Consider the following 18,953-nt stretch of genomic DNA (forward strand, 5'->3'; position numbering starts at 1 on the left):
TTTTAAAAACACGAGCGAAGATGGAGCAGCATGAAGAGCGGTTGATTGAGGAAGTACGTACATCTATACGACTCCAGTTCTAGTCATTATAAAAAAAAAAAGTTCTAGTCATTATAAGTAACCGGAGGATAAACACTCCACTAACCACACCCACCAACTACTCCTAGCGACTTCACGCCCCCTTGCGTTGTGGGAGTGAATAACATCGCGCACGCCTATTATCCCCGCTCAACAATAAATTACAACTGTCTGCGAAAAGCTATCTGCGAAAGCCTTGTCGCACGAGCATGCAGAGGCCTTAATAAATATTGGCACTCAGCGAGCACCTCGGTGTGATCAGCTGTTCGTTTAGCGACAGAATGATGGAACGGTCAGTGCACGCTCAAAGGGAAACCTGTAGATGGCAGTAATGCAACACTGTGGATGCCAGCTGCCATAAAACCCAAAAGAAGAAGAAGAAGGTAAACCTGCGCATGCGCACACGGACTTCCTCTGTCTGCTTGACTGCACGAAGAGAGTGATTTCATGCACGTTATTTGCTTTAATCCCCTCAAATTAAATAACTTCCCCGCCACAGAATGGCCTGATATTTTGTGAGATCTTACAGAAATAAACAGATATCACAATCACCACATTTCAGACGGAACTAAATTTCACCGATTTTATGAAATCGAAAGGCCGTCTCGCTTTAACAGCAGCTTCCGGGAAAAGATTTTAAAAAAAGTTTTAAACTGTTACAAGCTAAAATGATTGTGTTACTTCCACTCAAATTTATATATCAGTGTGCAAAAGGCATAAAAACACTTACTCACTCTTTTAATTGATTGTGCATTGCGTTCACACTTGGCCTTGTTTTCCCCTCAGTCACCAATCTGATCTGAGCTGATCTGATCTGATCAATCAGGTCGCAAGTTTGTGTGTCAAGACAGAAAAAAAAAACTAACTAACAAACACTGACGATGACGAAGTGAGTCTTCTGAGTGACCCACATGAGCCCAAGGAAAATATTTCATTCGCAACATTCCAACGTAACTCAAATAAAAATACCACCGCGTCTATTTTTGCAGTGTTCATTGAAACATGACGTGACGTCCGACATCAATCAAAGCTACAGCAAAGACAAACAAGTTCTTCCTCATCACCACAGCTTCACTAGTCTTGATTTCATCGACTGAGAAGAATAATAAAGCTAATCTAATCTCAAGAGGATGGTCAGTTAAAGCGGAGACACACCACAAAAAACAAAACAACTTGCCAAGCTCTGAGAACATTCGCTGTGCGTCACACGACTGGTAGGGTGCATCAGTTGCCCTCACTTTCATAAAATCTGATGCGTTTTTGTTTGGGTGTTCCTTTTCACCAATAAAGACATCCTGTGAAATTTTTTGACCGTATTCAAAAGTCTAATGGTGGCTAGAGTTGCAAAATTCTGGGAATTTTCAAAGGTGGAAACTTTCCATGGGAATTAACGGGAATTTTCGGGAAAAGACTGGGAATTTTGAAAGTGGACATCAATTAAGTAAGTAGAAAAAAAATATTGTAGCATAATCTTGGTTAAAAGAGGCAGATTTATGGGAATAAAGTTGTGCATAGCACGCTGTTACTCACTCACATGGACAAAACATGTTATTTTCTCAGGAGCCATTGAAGCCACACCCCTTACATGCATTTTGCATCCCTCTATCACATGCACAATAACTTCTAGAATTCTGAAGAGCTAGAACTGTTTTAAATACAAACTGCCGAGATCACACATTACAGACAAAGGACTACATGCCATCAAGTAAGTTTTGAGGATGTTTGAGGATGATTTATCTATTATGGTATTTAAGTAAAAATGAAAAGGTATAGTAGAATAAATCTAGTGCTAATTTACTTGTAAATTAGAATTGTGCCATTTCATTGAAGTAGTTAGCTTGTGATGCTAGTTACAGCAAATTGTGCTAGCTTAATGGGAAACCAGATAAGCTAAATGAAAGCTTCCTATGAACATTTCATGTAAGAAAACTAAATTTAATGCGAGCTTACTGGTAAAAATAAATGTAAATGTAGAGAACGTGCAAAATAGAACATGCAAAAATAAGGCTTGAGAAACTTTGTGTAAATGCATTGATATGCAAGACTTTGACATTCGAGACTTTTTTTTCGAAGGGGAAAACATTTTTCATTTTACATTCTGAATTTGAGTTTTTGAGTCAGAAAGAGAGTTACGTTCTGTCTGTTCTGTCCCATAAGTGGGAGCTGTAAGCAACATATTGGCAAACGTTCATGTTTTGTTCAATAAAAGAAATAAGCATTGATAAAGTTCTTCTTACAAATAAATCAGAGTCATGTGTTTTAATTGTCTCCATTTTGCAATAATGTCTGCTGATGACAAAATAAAATGTTTATATTTGTTTGTTTATGACTTAATAATAAATAATTAAATAAATAATTAATAAATAAATCAAATGTTTATATATATATTTTTAATTTATTTTAATAAAATAATTAAATAATTCCCCTAAATTACCGTAATTCCAGTGCTTTTTTTTTTTTTTTTTTGAAAATTCCCAAAATTCCCGTACCAAAGTTTCCATGGAAACTTTCCGGAAACTTTCCGGGAATTTTCCGCCCCTTTGCAACCCTAATGGTGGCACCATGAGGTTCATTTTTTGCCAAAAACGCTTATTTTATGTTTTCGCGTAAGGTTTGAATCACAATGTTGGACTCCATTTATTGATTTCTTGTGACCCAGAGATCATGTTAAGAACCTTTGCATTTAATAGGGGCGAGCATATGCATAGGCGGCAAGCTTAAAACCAGGGTTATAACATTGATAGATAATGCTAGTGACACCCTAAAATAAACCTCCAAATATTTTTAGACATTCTAGACATACTGTCTACAGTATCTAAGATATTTATTTATTTATTTAGCTTCGCCTCAGAAATAATAATACCAACAAAAAGCAAATTAAGGTATAAAAACTAAAGTATAAAACTATTACAAAAAAGTGAGGCAGGGTTACCACAACAGTCCTAGACCAATTACTGTGGGCCCAACTATGAAAATAAAAACTAAAATTAGAAATATTTACTCGCCAAAAACGAGCTGATATGAATATACAAAGCCAAACATTATTTAAAATTAAGCTATATACTAAACAATTAGGCATGATAGCCACAATAGTCAGTAGGCCAATTACTGTGGGCCCAACCATGAAAATAAAATTACTGAAAACTAAGCTATTTGAATATTTAATATGGACAATAAATATATAAAATGGACAATAAATATATAAAATGGACAATAAATATATATACTCTATAAGGTGCCATAATGTTTCATGAAAAGTGATCGAAATTTTGTCATAAAAGTCATAAAATAGCAGCTTTTTCCATAACTTTGAGCTCCTGGTGCCACCATTAAACTTTTGAATTTTGTCAAAATATTTCACCCAGTGTGTTTTCTTACCAAAAGGAACATAAAAACAAAAATGCATCATGATCGGAGGAACTTTTCATTTTTAGGGGGCAACTGATGCACCCTAACGACTGGTGCCGATGCTACCAATTTTTCATAGTCAAGTACTCGCAAACTAAACCAGTCATGTGACCAGGGCTTAGCCGATACTAGCTTAGACTCATACTAGCGTTGCTATGGTTACAGAATTCCAAGTTTGGCTGACGAAAATGAAGACAAAAAATTCCTTCCCCTCCCTTTTTTCTGTGATAAAAATAAAAAGCTACGATGGAGAAAAATCTCCCGACAATCCCTTAAATTAATTCATTTTTCAGGTTAACGCAGCATAATCGGTATTAGCATAAACACACCCACTTCTCGCTGCATGTTGAAGATTTTGTGGTTTTTTTGTTTGTTTTTTAAATCAAACGATCATCAGAGAAAAGTTCTGAAACGCGAGTAACGGCGATCATGAATACCGGACAATACTATTTTGTATCCTCTTTTGTTGACTTAGAGACTTACGACAAACCTGCGGCGCAAATTCATAAGAATAAAATGACTCAAGCCTTTAATCAGCTAAACCTAAACTTTAAACCTAAATTAGCTCCTAAAATGAGTCCAAGATGAAGAACACATGAGGAGACGCTCTGAGCGAGGATCCAACTCGTCCTGCTCGTGTCCGAGTCCCTTCGCTGCTGCAACACAAAAGACGGCCTTGACAGCATCTCCACAAACACTCGAGTAGTTCAAGAAATGTGTTTTCAATTACGTCCCGGTGGATACAGAACGGCAGAAGAAAAAAGGAAGAAAAATGGAAAAAAAAAAAGGAAAGTGCTTGATTTATTTAGTGCTCGGTTCCAATAGTGCTGTGTGCATCGACTGAGAAAGTATTTCATCCGTCCTCTAATGCTGGAATATTTAAAGGACAGAAACACGGTGTAATTAACCTCTCGATGGGTCTGGGGCTCCGTCAGTGAGAGCGGAGTAACGATGACCGATAACTGAGGCTCGAGACACGAGAGCAGACGAGGAAGTCGACCGCGACGTCTAATGAACTGAAAAGCTCGCAGTAAAATCTGATCGTAATACGACTGTATCGCGCAGAAACGATGCACCGCATGACCTCACACTTCCCTGAAGCTCGATGTGTCTACAGAAGGAAAAATGGGAGAAACTACATGCAAAACTGACGTATTAAACTACAACAAATCGATTTCACTGACTGGTCGGAAAGGCGTTGATTCATTTTCTAGAACAGCAGCCCTGACAGTAGTGCAGTGTATTTATACTAATACGTTAGTGTTTCTATAGTAACGGCTCATGGTGAGAGAAAAACTGTTTGTAGCTGCTATAACCTAAGTGAGAACTTGAACAAAGTCGCTTCATGGACATTAGACGTAACTGTAAATGGAGAAAAATGATTACTTTTGTTCTTTAATCAATTAAAATTGTGCTCGTTGGAACACTGCTGTGGTCTAAGAGGAATAAAACGCCTCAGCACATGCTGCCCAGGGCGGCAGGACTAACTCCGCTTCATCACACCACCTCATCGTGGATTATTTTCCTAAAATAGCACACCGCCAAGTGCGTCACTCTCAACAGGACAACAGAAACTAATTCCTAAAATATTCATTTCACAGCTTTTCTTTAACCTTTGCGAGAACACACACCGCGTTCACGCACACTGTGCACTAACCGACTCAAGTTTTATAAGAAACAGCAGAGTTGGGTTTTTTTTGCTCAGGATTTCAGCGTTTGAAGTATAACATGTCCAGAAAAAAACCAAACACTTTATAAATAAAAACTATTTTAAAAATATTTTAAAATAAAAACCATTACCTATAAACTCAAAAAAAAAAATTTAAATATAAAACTTTTGCATTTTTTTATAAGACAAATTAATTTTTATTTGCATGATTCTATTTTAACGACAATTTCCTTCCACAAATTATTTTTGTTACTCAAATTTTTTCATTTCACCTCCACTTTTGCAAACTGTTTTCATGTTTATGATTTCCATTTTAATATTTTTAATAAGCTATTTTTACATGACTTCTGTTTTATTTACTTTTTACAAGTTCTATTTTTATTACTCTGACTTCTATTTGATTAATATTTTTTAAGAAAGTGTTTTATTTATTATTTTTGCTTTAAATTTTCCTTCTTTTCAATTTCTCATCTCATCTCATCTCATTATCTGTAGCCGCTTTATCCTGTTCTACAGGGTCGCAGGCAAGCTGGAGCCTATCCCAGCTGACTACGGGCGAAAGGCGGGGTACACCCTGGACAAGTCGCCAGGTCATCACAGGGCTGACACATAGACACAGACAACCATTCACACTCACATTCACACCTACGCTCAATTTAGAGTCACCAGTTAACCTAACCTGCATGTCTTTGGACTGTGGGGGAAACCGGAGCACCCGGAGGAAACCCACGCGGACACGGGGAGAACATGCAAACTCCGCACAGAAAGGCCCTCGCCGGCCACGGGGCTCGAACCCAGGACCTTCTTGCTGTGAGGCGACAGCGCTAACCACTACACCACCGTGCCGCCTCTTTTCAATTTCTATTTTTTTTTTTTTTAAATTATGCATTTCAAAAACTCACATTTTTAAAAATAATTTCTTCTGCTATCATGGCTTTTTTTTAAACAAACTTAAGAAATTAGGCTTTTATTTGTGCAACCTTCTGTTTGTTTTTCAAACAAATTTGCAAACTTTTCACTTATGATTTTTATTTTAATGACTTTTTTCTGCAGATGATATTTTCCTGTTCATTTTTATTCCTTCAATTTTAAGTGTGAACAAAAACCTTTACTTTTTCACTAAATCTGTTTTTATTTGTACGATTTCTTCTATTTGCCAATTTTCTGAGAAATTCAATTTTTGTTCCTCTTTTTTTTTTTTTTAACAAGCCGGTTTTATTTTCTATTTTTAAAAAAATTGCTTCTATTTTCCAAAACTGGTCTCATCTCGTCTTCTTCCGCTTTATCCGGGGCCGGGTCGCGGAGGCAGCAGTCTGAGCAGGGAAGCCCAAACTTCCCTCTCCCCAGACACCTCGGCCAGCTCCTCGGGAAGAACACCGAGGCGTTCCTAGGCCAGCCGAGAGACATAGTCCCTCCAGCGTGTCCTGGGTCTTCCCCGGGGCCTCCTCCCGGAGGGACGTGCCTGGAACACCTCCCCAGGGAGGCGTCCAGGAGGCATCCGAAAGAGATGCCCGAGCCACCTCAGCTGATTCCTCTCGAAACTCACATTTTTAATTTTCATTATTTCTTCTGCTGAAATGCCTTTAAAAAAAAAAACCCAACAACTTTTTACTTTACAACTGCCCCGGTAGGAAAGCGCTCCCATAGCCTTCGATTCCTTGGCTGGTTGATAAACGGTGCTTTTGATGCATATCGAAATGTTCACAGTAAAGAATAAACCAGATTCTCAAACAAACATCGCAGAACAAAAAACACATCGCGGACGTCCGTTCGGCTCAACCATCACTGGTTAAGGTCCGGTCCCACAATACCAATAACTATAAATAAATGGGTTCCCTGCAGTTTGTGTGGTTGGTGCTCACACCAGACCGACAACGATCCCTATAGAGGCTTTGCACAGTCATGTGACCCCATAGCAACGGTAACTAGGGTGCCATGACAGGGGGCACACACTTGTACTGCTTCATTCAGAGGAGTTAGCTGTTATTGATCGGTATGGGAAGGTTTTACCGCATTTATGGATGTGCAAATTGTTCTGAATGAAACAAAGACATCAGATTTTTTTTATTTAGCAAAAGTAATGTATTATTAGTGGGAAAACTACAACCCCGATTCCAAAAAAGTTGGGACAAAGTACAAATTGTAAATAAAAATGGAATGCAATGATGTGGAAGTTTCAAAATTCCATATTTTATTCAGAATAGAACATAGATGACATATCAAATGTTTAAACTGAGAAAATGTATCATTTAAAGATAAAAATTAGGTGATTTTAAATTTCATGACAACAACACATCTCAAAAAAGTTGGGACAAGGCCATGTTTCCCACTGTGAGACATCCCCTTTTCTCTTTACAACAGTCTGTAAACGTCTGGGGACTGAGGAGACAAGTTGCTCAAGTTTAGGGATAGGAATGTTAACCCATTCTTGTCTAATGTAGGATTCTAGTTGCTCAACTGTCTTAGGTCTTTTTTGTCGTATCTTCCGTTTTATGATGCGCCAAATGTTTTCTATGGGTGAAAGATCTGGACTGCAGGCTGGCCAGTTCAGTACCCGGACCCTTCTTCTACGCAGCCATGATGCTGTAATTGATGCAGTATGTGGTTTGGCATTGTCATGTTGGAAAATGCAAGGTCTTCCCTGAAAGAGACGTCGTCTGGATGGGAGCATATGTTGCTCTAGAACCTGGATATACCTTTCAGCATTGATGGTGTCTTTCCAGATGTGTAAGCTGCCCATGCCACACGCACTAATGCAACCCCATACCATCAGAGATGCAGGCTTCTGAACTGAGCGCCAATAACAACTTGGGTCGTCCTTCTCCTCTTTAGTCCGAATGACACGGCGTCCCTGATTTCCATAAAGAACTTCACATTTTGATTCGTCTGACCACAGAACAGTTTTCCACTTTGCCACAGTCCATTTTAAATGAGCCTTGGCCCAGAGAAGACGTCTGTGCTTCTGGATCATGTTTAGATACGGCTTCTTCTTTGAACTACAGAGTTTTAGCTGGCAACGGCGGATGGCACGGTGAATTGTGTTCACAGATAATGTTCTCTGGAAATATTCCTGAGCCCATTTTGTGATTTCCAATACAGAAGCATGCCTGTATGTGATGCAGTGCCGTCTAAGGGCCCGAAGATCACGGGCACCCAGTATGGTTTTCCGGCCTTGACCCTTACGCACAGAGATTCTTCCAGATTCTCTGAATCTTTTGATGATATTATGCACTGTAGATGATGATATGTTCAAACTCTTTGCAATTTTACACTGTCGAACTCCTTTCTGATATTGCTCCACTATTTGTCGGCGCAGAATTAGGGGGATTGGTGATCCTCTTCCCATCTTTACTTCTGAGAGCCGCTGCCACCCCAAGATGCTCTTTTTATACCCAGTCATGTTAATGACCTATTGCCAATTGACCTAATGTGTTGCAATTTGGTCCTCCAGCTGTTCCTTTTTTGTACCTTTAACTTTTCCAGCCTCTTATTGCCCCTGTCCCAACTTTTTTGAGATGTGTTGCTGTCATGAAATTTCAAATGAGCCAATATTTGGCATGAAATTTCAAAATGTCTCACTTTTGACATTTGATATGTTGTCTATGTTCTAATGTGAATACAATATCAGTTTTTGAGATTTGTAAATTATTGCATTCCGTTTTTATTTACAATTTGTACTTTGTCCCAACTTTTTTGGAATCGGGGTTTAGACAGATTTCTAAACGTGGAAGGAAAAATGGGGGGGGGGGGGGGGGGGATAAAACCTTCGGCGGGACTCGTCAAACGGAGAAGTCAAAACCCCTACGGTGCGCTCACTTTATTTCCACAAAGGTAAGAATTTTTTTTTATTATTTCAGAACTGCAGCGTGGTGCTCATTCTTATACAGTGAAGTGAACAGGAGTCTCAACACAGCGTCTCGGCACAGCCTCACCGTCACGAGACTTAAAAAGTGCGCTGTGCGCGCGCTTGGGACCCGGTCGCTATAGGAAACACCTGACGCTGATTTGAGTGCCATCAGCACGCTGCTTTCAGAGACTTTGTGATGTATTCTGTCAGGTATGTGACCATAGATGGCTCTAAGCGCAGGAAGTGTGTTTATTAGCAGCTGTGATATTTACACAAACAAATGAAACCGAAAGCAGAGTCATAAACATGGCTAGAAATAAACGTGACCGTGATGACGACAATACTTCCCAAAACCTGTGTGTCCTTTATACGCGCGTGCTGATTGCACTCAAATCAGCATCAGGGCCTCTTCAGCACGACCCAACCCAGGTCCAGAAAAAGAAAATAAAGCTAGTTTACATGAAGCGTATGTGATAAAAATGATAGTGTGAAGCTTGGTGTTGTATATTTACTCACCACGACCGGAGGGTTGTTCCACTGCTCGTACGTGCGTGCTGCGTAGGGGTAAATGCGATCGTTGATGATCTGCAGCGTGGTCAGTCCGATGGCCTTCATGGAGCTGAAGTACCCGTCCCAGAACCAGCGAGCCTGACCATCAACACAGAATATAATCTTTATCAGGACCATTACGTGGAGGTAAAGACGGCAGACTGAAGGGTGTAAACGATTTGCTTCACTCATTGACTCAATTTGACTTGACTCACGATTCGATCTTCTCAAAACTGAACCAAGAAAAATGACTGAAAAGATTGCATTTTTATTTCTGAATCATAAACAATGAAAAACCATACACCATGTAAAACAATTTCCGTCGTCTCGGTCTCTCGGACTGTAAACCGCAGGAGATTAAACTACAGATCATTTGAAAGCTACTGAAGAGTTATAACAGTTTATAACATGCCCTGCGTCAGTCCTCACGACCCAGATTCACATCTCCGACTGCAATCACGTGACCAGCGTGCTCGCTCTGTACATTTTAAGTAAGATTGGCAAAGAGTGGGCCCTCTGCTGTTCAAACAGTGCAACTGCATTCGATGCAGAATTAACACACTGCTGACACGACGCATTTCCTCTTACCCCTTTTCCACCAAATCAGTTCCAGGGCTGGTTCAGGGCCAGTGCTGGTGCTGGTTCACAATTCGTTCAACTTGCGAGCCAGCTGAGAACCAGTTTGCTTTTCCATAGCTCGCGGTGCTAAGGGAAGCCACGTCATTACATTGCTGTATACGTCAGTTACGTCGCTACGTTTGCATAAATCTTGGCGCGAATACCGAAGCAAAAACAGCACGGAAGAAGCAGCAGCAGCAACAACAACAATAATAATAATGGATGACTTTGCGTTTGTACAGCTGCTGCTTCTCGTCGCTTAAAAATGGTGATCTTTCGCAGTCTTGTTACTGTTGTTGGTCTTAACAACTCCGCCCCCCCTGCTGACGTAAGCGGTTCTTTCCTCTGGCCCAGCAGAGAGTTGGTGCTAGCCTGGAACCGGTTTTTCTGGCCCCAGAGCCAGTTCTTTGTCAGTGGAAACAGAAAACCCGGTTCCAAACTAAGCACTGGCCCCGAACCAGCCCTGGAACTGCTTTGGTGGAAAAGGGGCATCAGTGCACGAATGTCATGTTTTTACATCATCATGAATTGTGTCATGATGTATTGTCCCACCCCTACAGCAGACTGACAGATGAATGTTACAAGAAAAAAAAAAAAAACTAGATAGAACCCGACACCAACGGCGTTGATGGGGACGCCTCCGCCCGGTAGACTACACGCCTTATTAAGTTGTGATTTGGGGATGGATATTTGACCTCACAGTAATCTTGACCTGGTGAAATTACTTGTATCAGCCTTGGAGATAGTCAGTACGTTTACATGCACGTCCAAATCGAGCTGCTGTTGGTAATCGAGCAAAGGGTCCCAGCAGGGGTGCCAGAGAAATCCAATCCTACATGCACAAGTGAAATCGGGCTATTGTGCAAGGTGCATTGTGCACCCGAGCCACACGTGGCGCTACACGCCCCATCGTGTTGGTACACTTCCGGTTGTCGTCATGAAGAAGAGCTTATAGTGTTGCCAGATACTGCTGACGTTTTCCAGCCCAAAACATGTTCAAATCCGCTAAAATGCACTTAAAACCCCCAATCTGGCAACACTAGCAGTTCCGTGTTCAAGCTGTTAGGCTTTTTTTTTTCTTTTAGACTATGGCTACAAACTGTCCGGCGCAGACCACTATTTTGTAAGACAACTTATTTTGCACAATAATATTTTTCTAAAGTCCATTTTTTGCTTACAAAAAAAAATTTTTTTTGCTTACAATTTAACTTATGTCTTAATAAACACACAAAAAGTTCAATTGTTTTGTTTTTATTGACATTCTTCAGATGTTGGACATATAAACACACACACACACAAATACAATGACTTGTTTATGTACACAATTCACAGCTATGCAACAGCTGTACAGATGTATTTGGTGATACAGTAAGTGAGCTAAATTTTAACAGTGCAAACAATGCCACAAAAAGAAAAGATTCATGCCGTTGTCATGATTCGTTGTCATGCCGACCGAGGCTGTTGTGTTTCCCGCTTGTGGTCTCGTCACTCGTCACTTCCGGAAGTAGCTCGACAACTAGCTCGATAGGGTATACATGCACAAAGTAGCTCGGCAGAAATCGCATAAACTAGGTCGTGTAGCTCGATTCCGAGAAATCAAGTTCGGTTCAATTTCAGCCGAATTAAGGTGTATACATGGCATTTTGAACTTCGATTTCAGTCGAGCAACGGCAGAAATTCGATTCTCTCTATGTGCATGTAAACGTAGTGAGTGTGTTCCACAAGGTTTTCGGACAGACATTTGACCTCACAGTGACCTTGACCTTAGACCTTTTGATCTCAAAATCTAATCAGTTCATGTTTGTCCCAAAGCACACAAATGGTGAAAGTTTGGTGAAATTCCTTTCATTAGCCTTTGAGATATCGCGTTCACAAGGTTTCGGGACGGACGCACGCACGGACACCCCGAAAACATAATGCCTCCTGCACCTTACAGTGGCGGAGGCATAAAAAAAAAAAAAAGTTCTAATGCTGCAATCCATCATCATCGAAACTTGGAAAGTCAGTTTTCCCAAACTCTGACTTACATTAAAACAATAAACAAACAGTCATTCCCTCACCCCCTCACAAAAAAAAAAAGTACATTTTACGGAGAATCCTGGAAATATAAACTCCTCTGTCCTGAACATTTTCCTGTTCAAAGCATTCACACTGGAGACTCCTTCCATACATGCTCAATAATCATCTCTTCCCAAAACATTCACCACGTCAATTATAACAACGTCTTCTTTTCTTAAACACAACGTTTTATAAAACACATCTATTATTAGTCTTTAATTACATGGAGCAGCCGCTGTACACGTCCCTGTGTATATGCTGTTGCTACAGAAACGATAACGAGCACGTTAATATTGACCTGTCGTTCACGTAACAGCTGGAACGACTGTCCAAGTTGCGCTGTTCTCCAGAAATAACACACATCTACCGAATCAGATTCGAGATTTGTTCACATCAGCTGTGTTTCCATCAGAGAACTTCCTGCCTTCTCGCCTTCCTGATCCACTGCACTTTCTTCCGTGTCGGAAAGGTCGAGCGTTTCAGAGTTTTTACTCCAATAAATTGCTGCGTACGACGCGTCCTCCATCTTCCTCCACACTCCCAGAATCCTCCTGGTGCCTTGTTGACCTTCCACAACACTTTCAAAGGCAGCTCAGCGTCGTTAAAACCCGCTGACGAGACTGCAGGGAACATTCTGGATGGTTACGAGCTCTTCAGCCCATCAGTCTTTCAACCCCCCCTGAAGTGGCACGGGCTCGACTCAGCAGCTCCGAACCTCAGGCTCGAGGTCAAAGGTCAAGCCACGTTACTGCTCATCAAAATCCAACGCTAGAACGGTGGTGACGTGAGTCACGTACAAGCTCTAAAACACTATACGGCCATATTAATGTAACTAAAATCACGTACTGGACTATGGAATCAATTTTGTGCCAAAATGTTCATACAATACTTTTGAAATATTAAACAAAAACGATAAATCAAAATTAAAAAAAAAATAAAAATAAAAAAAAGGCAATTTTTTTTAGACTGGCAAACAAATTATTTGTGTAATCGTGCAAAATGTCAGTCTATTACTCTTCAGAAACCTTTTATTTTTGTTCCGCGTCTTTCTCAGTTTTGCTTGACGTAATTTATTTTGGTTGCGATTCCAGCTTTCCCGTTTGCGCTCCCTGACTTTTTGCTTGCAGTTTTGGCACAAACTTCACGTGTGGGCGGGCTGTCCAGGAATGCATTCCCATTGGCTAACTTGTGTTTGACTGACAGCTACGCTCAGCCATTCCCCCGGAGGCTGTTGCGGCCATTTCCTACTCGGATTCTGGCGGACTGTTTGACGAGTGACCGATCCATTGACGGTAAACAGGGATGGAGTGGACTTCAGTGGCGACTATGATACTGAATTAATTCAACAAAGTGTAAGTACGGGACAAATGTGCTGTATGTGCTGCAGTAGTGCACATTATTTATTATGTTTCGTGGCAAGTCAAATGTTAGCCTTAGCTCCACTACCCAATATAATAGCTGTCTTGCTAACGTTAAACACGCCTGCATAATGTGCACTACTGCAACATGTACAACACATTTGTCCCGCACTTAGGGCCTCTGCATGCTCTTGCGACAAAGCTTTCGCAGATAGCTTTTCACAGACAGTTGTAATTTATCGCTGAGCAGGGAGTAATAGGCGTGCGCGATGTTATTCACCGCCACAACGCAAGGGGGCGCGAAGTCGCGAAATCGCTAGGAGTAGTTGGTGGGTGTGGTTAGTGGAGTGTTTATCCTCCGGTTACTTATAATGACTAGAACTGGAGTCGTATAGATGTACGTACTTCCTCACTTCCTCGATCAACCGCTCTTCGTGCTGCTCCATCTTCGCTCGTGTTTTTAAAAATGGCGGTCGTGAAAACAAACCAAACCGGGAAAGTAGGGAAGCGGAAGTGCGTGTACAGCGGATGTAGAGTGGACCAATCAGAGCCCTCTTGTCTGCGGCGCTGTCTGCGAGGCTTCTGCTGTGGTCACAATTTTTGGGAGGTGCGCGCAGAGCGTCTGCGAAGGTGGGGGGGCTACGCAGACGCTATCTGTGACGCCATCTGCGAGGACTGCGTTGTCAGCATAAATTGGCCTTTACACTTTGTTGAATTAATTCAGTATCATAGTCGCCACTGAAGTCCACTCGATCCTTGTTTACCGTCAATGGATCGGTCACTCGTCAAACAGTCCGCCAGAATCCGAGTAGGAAATGACCACAACAGCCTCCGGGGGAATGGCTGAGCGTAGCTGTCAGTCAAACACAAGTTAGCCAATGGGAATGCATTCCTGGACAGCCCACCCACACGGGAAGTTTGTGCCAAAACTGCAAGCAAAAAGTCAGGGAGCGCAAACGGGAAAGCTGGAATCGCAACCAAAATAAATTACGTCAAACAAAACTGAGAAAGACGCGGAACAAAAATAAAAGGTTTCTGAAGAGTAATAGACTGATATTTTGCACGATTACACGAATAATTTGTTTGCCAGTCTAAAAAAATTGACTTTTTTTTTATTTTGATTTATCGTTTTTGTTTGATATTTCAAAAGTATTGTATGAACATTTTGGCACAAAATTGATTCCATACTGGACAGGACTGTACATTTATTCTGAGAGTGAATTTATTTATACACTTGATTGTGATGTCAAAGAAATTTGAGAAACGACATTATCCTGCGTCTTCTTGTTGCTTTTTGTTTTTCTCTGTATCGACTTCGAGTTACAAATTACAGATACTGCTTCAAGATTATTTATTTTTCATTATTATTTAAACTTAATGATGACTGAACATCCTCGACAAGAAAAACCCACGACACAAAATAAAAGAAAAAAATTTGAACTGTTTTGAAAAATCTGAACATTCGTCTAATCTTTTTAGACCAACAGTAAAAAAAGAGCAATAATAACGTTTTCTGTAAGGATGTGTAAATGTGCTTATTTATTTATTTAACATTGACAGGAGGAGAGTTACAGAAAGAAAAAAAATGTAAAAAAAAATTTTTTTTTTAAAAAGACATTTTTCTGACATGTTCAGGACAGAGAAGTTTACTCTTCTGTGGTTTCATGATTATTTTTTTTCTTATTACCAGGGATCCCAGCAGTAATTGAAAAAAATAGAGGAATGTAAGGAACTATCAGCAGGGGTCGTGGGCGCTGCAAGCCCCCTGAAGCTGTTGAGATTTTAACATTTAAAGATGCTATAGAACACATTTTTACATAGATTTAACATAGAAAAGCAACAGAATTTAACAATAATGTGTATCTATTTGATGGCATATTTTGTAATCAATGACATAAGTGGCAAAAAAAATTGTTATTTATAAAAATTAGATGAAAATGTAGCTTTGAAGAATATACTTCTAACCCGGACACTGTTCCGCTATCTCTTTTATGGACGATATCTTTTTTCCACGACATATTCAGGGCTGTGAAATTGTAAATAAGAAATCCAAGGAAAAGGGGGGGTCTGGGGGGCACAGCCCCCCTGCATAAGCCGGACACCAAGCCATTTTAGGTGTTATATGGTGTATTCTGAGCATTTCCTGCAAGTAAAAAATTGATCTCAACAAGTAAATATTTGTCTTGGTCTTCATTTTGCCATATAAAATACCTATCAACAGTTCTCTCTTTTAAAATGAAAGATCCATGTAAAATACCTTGAAATATCTAATAAGTGCCTATGTATTTTATCTCTTAATCAAAATAAAAGTAAAAAAAAGTCTAAATAACAATTTAAAGAAATGTTAATAAAAGAAAACTTTGATGGGCCTTTCAAAATGACTTTGTGAAAAATCATGCTCAATATTTAAGTGAGAGATACCTGTTGTCTTCCAAATTACACTTAATTCTTGTATTATGTCCTGGCTTTTTCCAAGAGTCTGTCACAATGTCTCTTGTCTACAGAGCAAAAAAGTTTAAAAAAAACTAATGTTTCTTATCTAATATATTATTTACATCTTTTCTTTGACTTCTGGCTCCTTCTATTCCTCTTTGCATCACTCCCAGCTATTTCTTTCAATTCATCTTTCAGTAAGGCTATTAGTTATTAGTTCTATAGTATTTGCATTCCTCTATTAAAGCTATTTACAAAATGTTCATAGTCTGTCAAACAGCATCTAATGAAAGTCTTTTAATTTTCTTTTCTTGAACACCATCTCTTTCAGTTTTGCAAACTTGTTCTTTTTCATCTTTTCCTTCAGTCTGTCTGTGTGTTCTTTTCTAGCCCTCTTTGCATCTCTCTCAAACACCTCCTTAGCTTTCCTTTTTGATGGCATATTAACTATGTCTGATCTTGCAGCCCAAAATATGTTCAAAACCCACCAAAATGCACTTGAAACCGCCCAATCTGGCAACACTGCTCCTGAGTCGCAGTCAAGACGTGTTCCACGCTCAGCTGGCATAAACCTCCGCGAGTCCGGCTGAGCCGCCGGTCTCGTGCAAGGCGATTAAAACCTATGATTAAAACCGACTAGACCCCCCCAATGATTTTTAATGCAAAAATAGACGTTTTGTGAAGATGATATTTTGCGCGACAGAATCCGCGGAAATTTCACAGCCCTGCATATTGAATTAAGTTCAACGCATTAGAAACAAAAAGCACGAATGGAGTTAAAACACATTTTCTAGCAAATGGGCGCAGCCATATTGTTTTCTCGTTCTATCGCGTACAGTCTCGCGGTATTTACATCAATTTAACTTCCGAGTGTTCCCGAATGTCAACGAGAACAAACGAAGCTGACAAAAACCTCGCTAAACAAGCAAACCAAATCAGAACGTATTCTGCTGGTCATTTTACTTAAACATATTTTTAACGGATATACAAGAGATTAAAAAAAAAAAAGACACCACCACTTTGGCTAGAAAAATAGCGGAATTCCGCTAAATAGCGGACGTCTGGGATCCCTGTATTACAAGAGGTGCTGGTGAATGACTGGAACGACGGTTTATAGTGAGAACAGGAAACAACAACAACTGTCAAATGTAACTATAAATGGATAAAAAAAATATATGACATTATGCTTCATACTTGTGATAAACTGCTGAGGAATAAAAGACTTGTGGATGTGCTGTACTCGGAAAATATTTGTTATTCCACAAAATCGAGTCGTACGTGAGCTGATAGCTTATGCCTTGGTCACAACCGGCCATACGTGCTCCTACAGCCGGTCTACGTGCAAAAAACGCAAGAAATGCACGGAGGGCGCGCGTGTGACGTGCTGATTTTCGAGCCGTAGACCGGCCGCAGAGGTTCTTTGTCGTGTCAAACAAACTCTACGGGCGCTTACGTTTTTTTCAGGTTGCAAGACAAACTTACAGCCAACGTGCGTCTTTCTCCATGAACAAAAAAAACGCAGCGATTTGGGAAACGACAAAAATCGCACGGCCAAAAAAATCATACGTCCGGTTGTGACCTAGGCTTTCTAATAATTCTTGACAAATTAAAAAAAAAAAAAAGGACACGTTCTTATCATCAAATAGTTTCATTCCATATTTTGTTGCTTTTTTTTTTGTATTTTTTCATGGTTTTGTTTTCAAGTACAGTTTTTATTTCATCCTCGGTTGGTTCAGCAACACGCGCCGCCGTTTTGTTTTTCTCTACTCACACTATATGAGCCGATATCCTAGCAGTAGAGTAGCCAATCAGAGCACGCGACTGCTCATATCCAGTGAATGTAGAGAGAATAATCAATGACGTATGATATGATCACACCAGACCAGCCCAGACCGTTGTTGATTATTTTACTACATCATCACAACACACAGTGTTTTATTCTGTAAATTACGTTAACTGTCCACCAACGGCTCAGTTTACGATAAAAAAATTCAAACGAAAGTTATACAGCACTTTACTCTGAATAAAAAATGAGGACGCCTCTCCTTCCTACATCTAGATTTTTTTTTAATTATTAAGACTTTTTGCCCTTCGTTTTGAACGGAACTTGACTCATTTCACAGAGGTTTATGTTCAACAGTGCAGAAATGTCTTCATTTCACATTCACAGTGATGTTTTCTATCATTTCGCTCAGCCCTTAGGTACGCAAACACTTCCGGGTTACTTTAGCGCTCGGCATGAGTGAGACAAGAATGACATTTACAAATAAATAAAAGCAATAAATAATAAATATATGCTTTAAAAAAAATGTTAAGAAAAATGCTTCAGTAGCGTGAGGTTCTTCAATTTCCTTTTCTCCTCTCACAAGAAAAAACAAGAACCTCACTGTGAAAGTGATAAAACTGCACCCCGAGAACTCATAAGACTCTGAGAGAAATGATCTCGTCCCTCTGACGGCGAGCTCGAGTCGCTCTGCTGGCGGCTTCCCTCTGCTCGAGGAGCACATTTTCAGTTTTACTGACTGGCGTGTTTGTCATATGGTCTACAGAGAGCGCTGCATTAGTAAAACCTCTCTCTCCCCGCCCCATCCCGTCCTGTCCTTGGCCCAGATACAGCTCCCGGGCCTTAAACGCCGAAAAGAAATACAACGAAACAAAAACAGCTTTTCTTTTTATGGAGAAGAAGAGGAAGAGGACTCAGAAAGACTTTGGGAGGGGGCTGAGGGAAGCGTCGACGCCCATAAATCAGGGCCATGATGAAAGTTTCCTTTCCAACTGGGAAGAACAGAGCAGAGAGAAAGAAGAAGAAGAAGAAGCAGAAGAGGGGGAAAAAAAATAAAACAACAAAAAATAAAAATCCACACACACTGAGCTCAAAGCTCCAAACCTTAACGCACTCAAACGCCAGGAGGAACATTTACGAGGTGCAGTCACA

At 40.2% G+C, this 18,953-nt stretch overlaps 1 protein-coding gene across 1 annotated transcript in view; it reads right to left on the reverse strand.

Moving 5' to 3' along the window:
• Positions 1 to 18,953, reverse strand: part of ext2 (exostosin glycosyltransferase 2) — a 117,915-nt gene that overhangs the window by 53,798 nt on the left and 45,164 nt on the right. Inside the window, exon 9 of the mRNA XM_060940792.1 lies at positions 9,519 to 9,650. Coding sequence (XP_060796775.1) covers positions 9,519 to 9,650 — 132 coding nt within the window. The remainder of the gene's footprint in view (positions 1 to 9,518; positions 9,651 to 18,953) is intronic.

This window comes from Neoarius graeffei, chromosome 15, assembly GCF_027579695.1.
Source record: "Neoarius graeffei isolate fNeoGra1 chromosome 15, fNeoGra1.pri, whole genome shotgun sequence".
Lineage (NCBI taxonomy): Eukaryota > Metazoa > Chordata > Actinopteri > Siluriformes > Ariidae > Neoarius > Neoarius graeffei.